At 41.6% G+C, this 2,463-nt stretch overlaps 1 protein-coding gene across 1 annotated transcript in view; it reads left to right on the plus strand.

Moving 5' to 3' along the window:
- Positions 1-1,135: 1,135 nt before the first annotated feature.
- The window catches only part of MOB4 (MOB family member 4, phocein), a 30,660-nt gene continuing 29,332 nt past the window's right edge, over positions 1,136-2,463 (plus strand). Inside the window, exon 1 of the mRNA XM_075608331.1 lies at positions 1,136-1,606. Within this exon, the coding sequence (XP_075464446.1) occupies positions 1,547-1,606 (60 nt within the window). The 5' untranslated portion in view covers positions 1,136-1,546. The remainder of the gene's footprint in view (positions 1,607-2,463) is intronic.

Raw genomic sequence — 2,463 nt, forward strand, 5'->3', positions numbered from 1 at the left:
GATCTTCCCATCGTTCCCCATTTTCCCCAGCGTCCCCCATGATCTTCCCATCGTTCAAAAACGACCGAAGGGATTGTGCTCAAACTTTCCACAAACATTCACCTGAAATTCAAAATTTCCAACGGATTGCTGAATTTTTTTGCGTTTTGAGCAACTGAAAAAGGGGGGTTAAAATGGAAGTCTTGATCAAACCTTAACTATGGATGCGCTACTGCACATCCATAATACTTATGTTATGCAGATAGCATTTTACCAATAAAAATGTAATTTAATTATATACAAAGTGGTGATAAATACCCTCTGATCAAATAATTGATCAGATATACTTTTATTTACATGCTGGCAATCAGTGTACCACCTGCTTTAACCCATTTGCTGCCAGAAGTGCCTGCAGCACATTGCTCCCGATAATCATAACTTAAAATGTTAGTACATATTGTTCTGATCTATTTCTTGCTTTAAATTCGTCTAAAACTGTAATTTGGAAACCCTGGAAAACCTCGTCTTAAATCAAAAGTCTGTACTGATCGCTACATATTTTTTTTCTTTTTATGGTTTGTCTTACTTTAATAAAATGTTTCTTGTCCTTTCCAATGCTGTTTTTCGTTCAGGAGATGTTTTAAATAGTTGGTGTATTAGGAGGTTACAATTGAGCTCTGCCAACAGGCCAGTGCAGTCAAAAGATTACCATGGTAACTTCAGAAGTAGAGATGAACCATATTAAGAAAAGAAAAAACAGGACATGCTCAGGGAGCAAGAACAAACATTATATTAGTTTAACTCATATAGACTTCTAAGGAGGATTGCTGCTGTGTGTGGATAGCAGCTGCCATTTTAATTTCCCTGGGAGGCAAATCTTTAGCAAATTATATCTCCAGAATGCAATTGCAGAATTCTAAATATGTGACACTGCTAAATATAGCTGCAAAATATATTTTTTGAATAGAAAAGCCCTTTTTTTGTGAGTAAAGGAGCTGCTTCTTTATCCCGTTGATTATCCCATGATGTAACCAGCACGTCAGGTGGTCTGGCACTCCTGGGTTCTCATGACATGATCACAACGTCATGGTTTGTAAAACAGTTTTTCTAGGGGAGATCGCGTTCTGTGCTGCTGTGGAGCAATCTGGCAGTCAGGGTGAATGGAAGAGGACTCCCTCCTCTTCTGTTTGTGTCATCAGTGATACAGCGATAACTATGAGTAACGGCCATGTGATCGTGCAGTGCCAGAGGCCCCTCCTGCACATAAAGGGTTAAATAGGTTAGACATTATGGCCTAAAAACTCACTTAAAGGTCAGTCATACTCTCCTACACATAGGTTTACACATAGACGTCACTCTTTTTTAATATAATTGTTTTATATTTAATAGCCATTTCCAGGAATCTCCCTCGAAAAAGGGAACCAAGAGGTTAAAAACGACAAAACGGTTCTTCCCATCTTGTGTCAGTAGACAGTCAGGAGGGCGGGGAGGCCTCAGATCTTTCTCCTCCTCCTGCAGAGAGCAGCTGCATCCGGGTGCTTTCTTGTCAGCTCTACACTCTGTCACTATGGTCATGGCGGAGGGAACTACAGTGTTGAGGCGGAACAGGCCGGGCACCAAGGCTCAGGTAATAAAACTATCAGTCAACAACTACCACATAACATACAACTACATAAACAAGGACTGGGGGCCCCGACCCATATTTCGGTAGTAACAGCCAGCTTCGGGAAGCTGCGAGCGAGTTTAGGGCCTATGGAGATCGTTACCCAGGAAGCTAAAAAAAGGCCCGTGCTGATACGTGAAGGGATCCAGCAGGGAATTGTCAGCGCTGTCACACAAAATACTATGCTGCTATCCCTCCGCGCTGGCGTCAGTCCGTGTGCGATGGAAGCTCTTATTTATTACCTTTGCTTCATCTCGTGTGGTTGTACGGGGAGGAAGAGAACACAAAACAATCATATAAATAACCAACAACTTCTCAAAAGAGACGAACTGTAATCCTCTAATTGATCTAGATTTTTACCGCGATAAAAGCTTATCTGCATTACTGACTGCTTTCTATAGCATCATATCTCCTATTAGGAAAGGAAGTTACAGAGCTATGTCTTTCATAAATATTTAGAAAATGTAGGCAGTAGAAAAATCATACATACACACCAGGGAGTCTCCCTGCTAATCAGAGATTTGAGATGTCTGGAAAACACTAGCACCCTGTTACAAACAGGTTGGTGAGTCAGCCATAGAGACTGCTAGCAGTTGCTAAATAGCAGTAGGTGGGACCCTGTGAGAAGCTGCTACTGTATGTATGTCATGGCTGTTTTTAGTATTTACAGTGTACTGTACAGCAAACACTAGATCCACATTCAAGCCTGGGAGGTGCACTAACAGCAACAGTGTGTGGTTGATCTGGTTCAAGAGGAAATGCATCATATGACCAAAGGGTACTTGGTGGCAGTAACATGTTTGGTTACACCTGGGTGACTG

Source organism: Ascaphus truei, chromosome 7 (genome assembly GCF_040206685.1).
Source record: "Ascaphus truei isolate aAscTru1 chromosome 7, aAscTru1.hap1, whole genome shotgun sequence".
Lineage (NCBI taxonomy): Eukaryota > Metazoa > Chordata > Amphibia > Anura > Ascaphidae > Ascaphus > Ascaphus truei.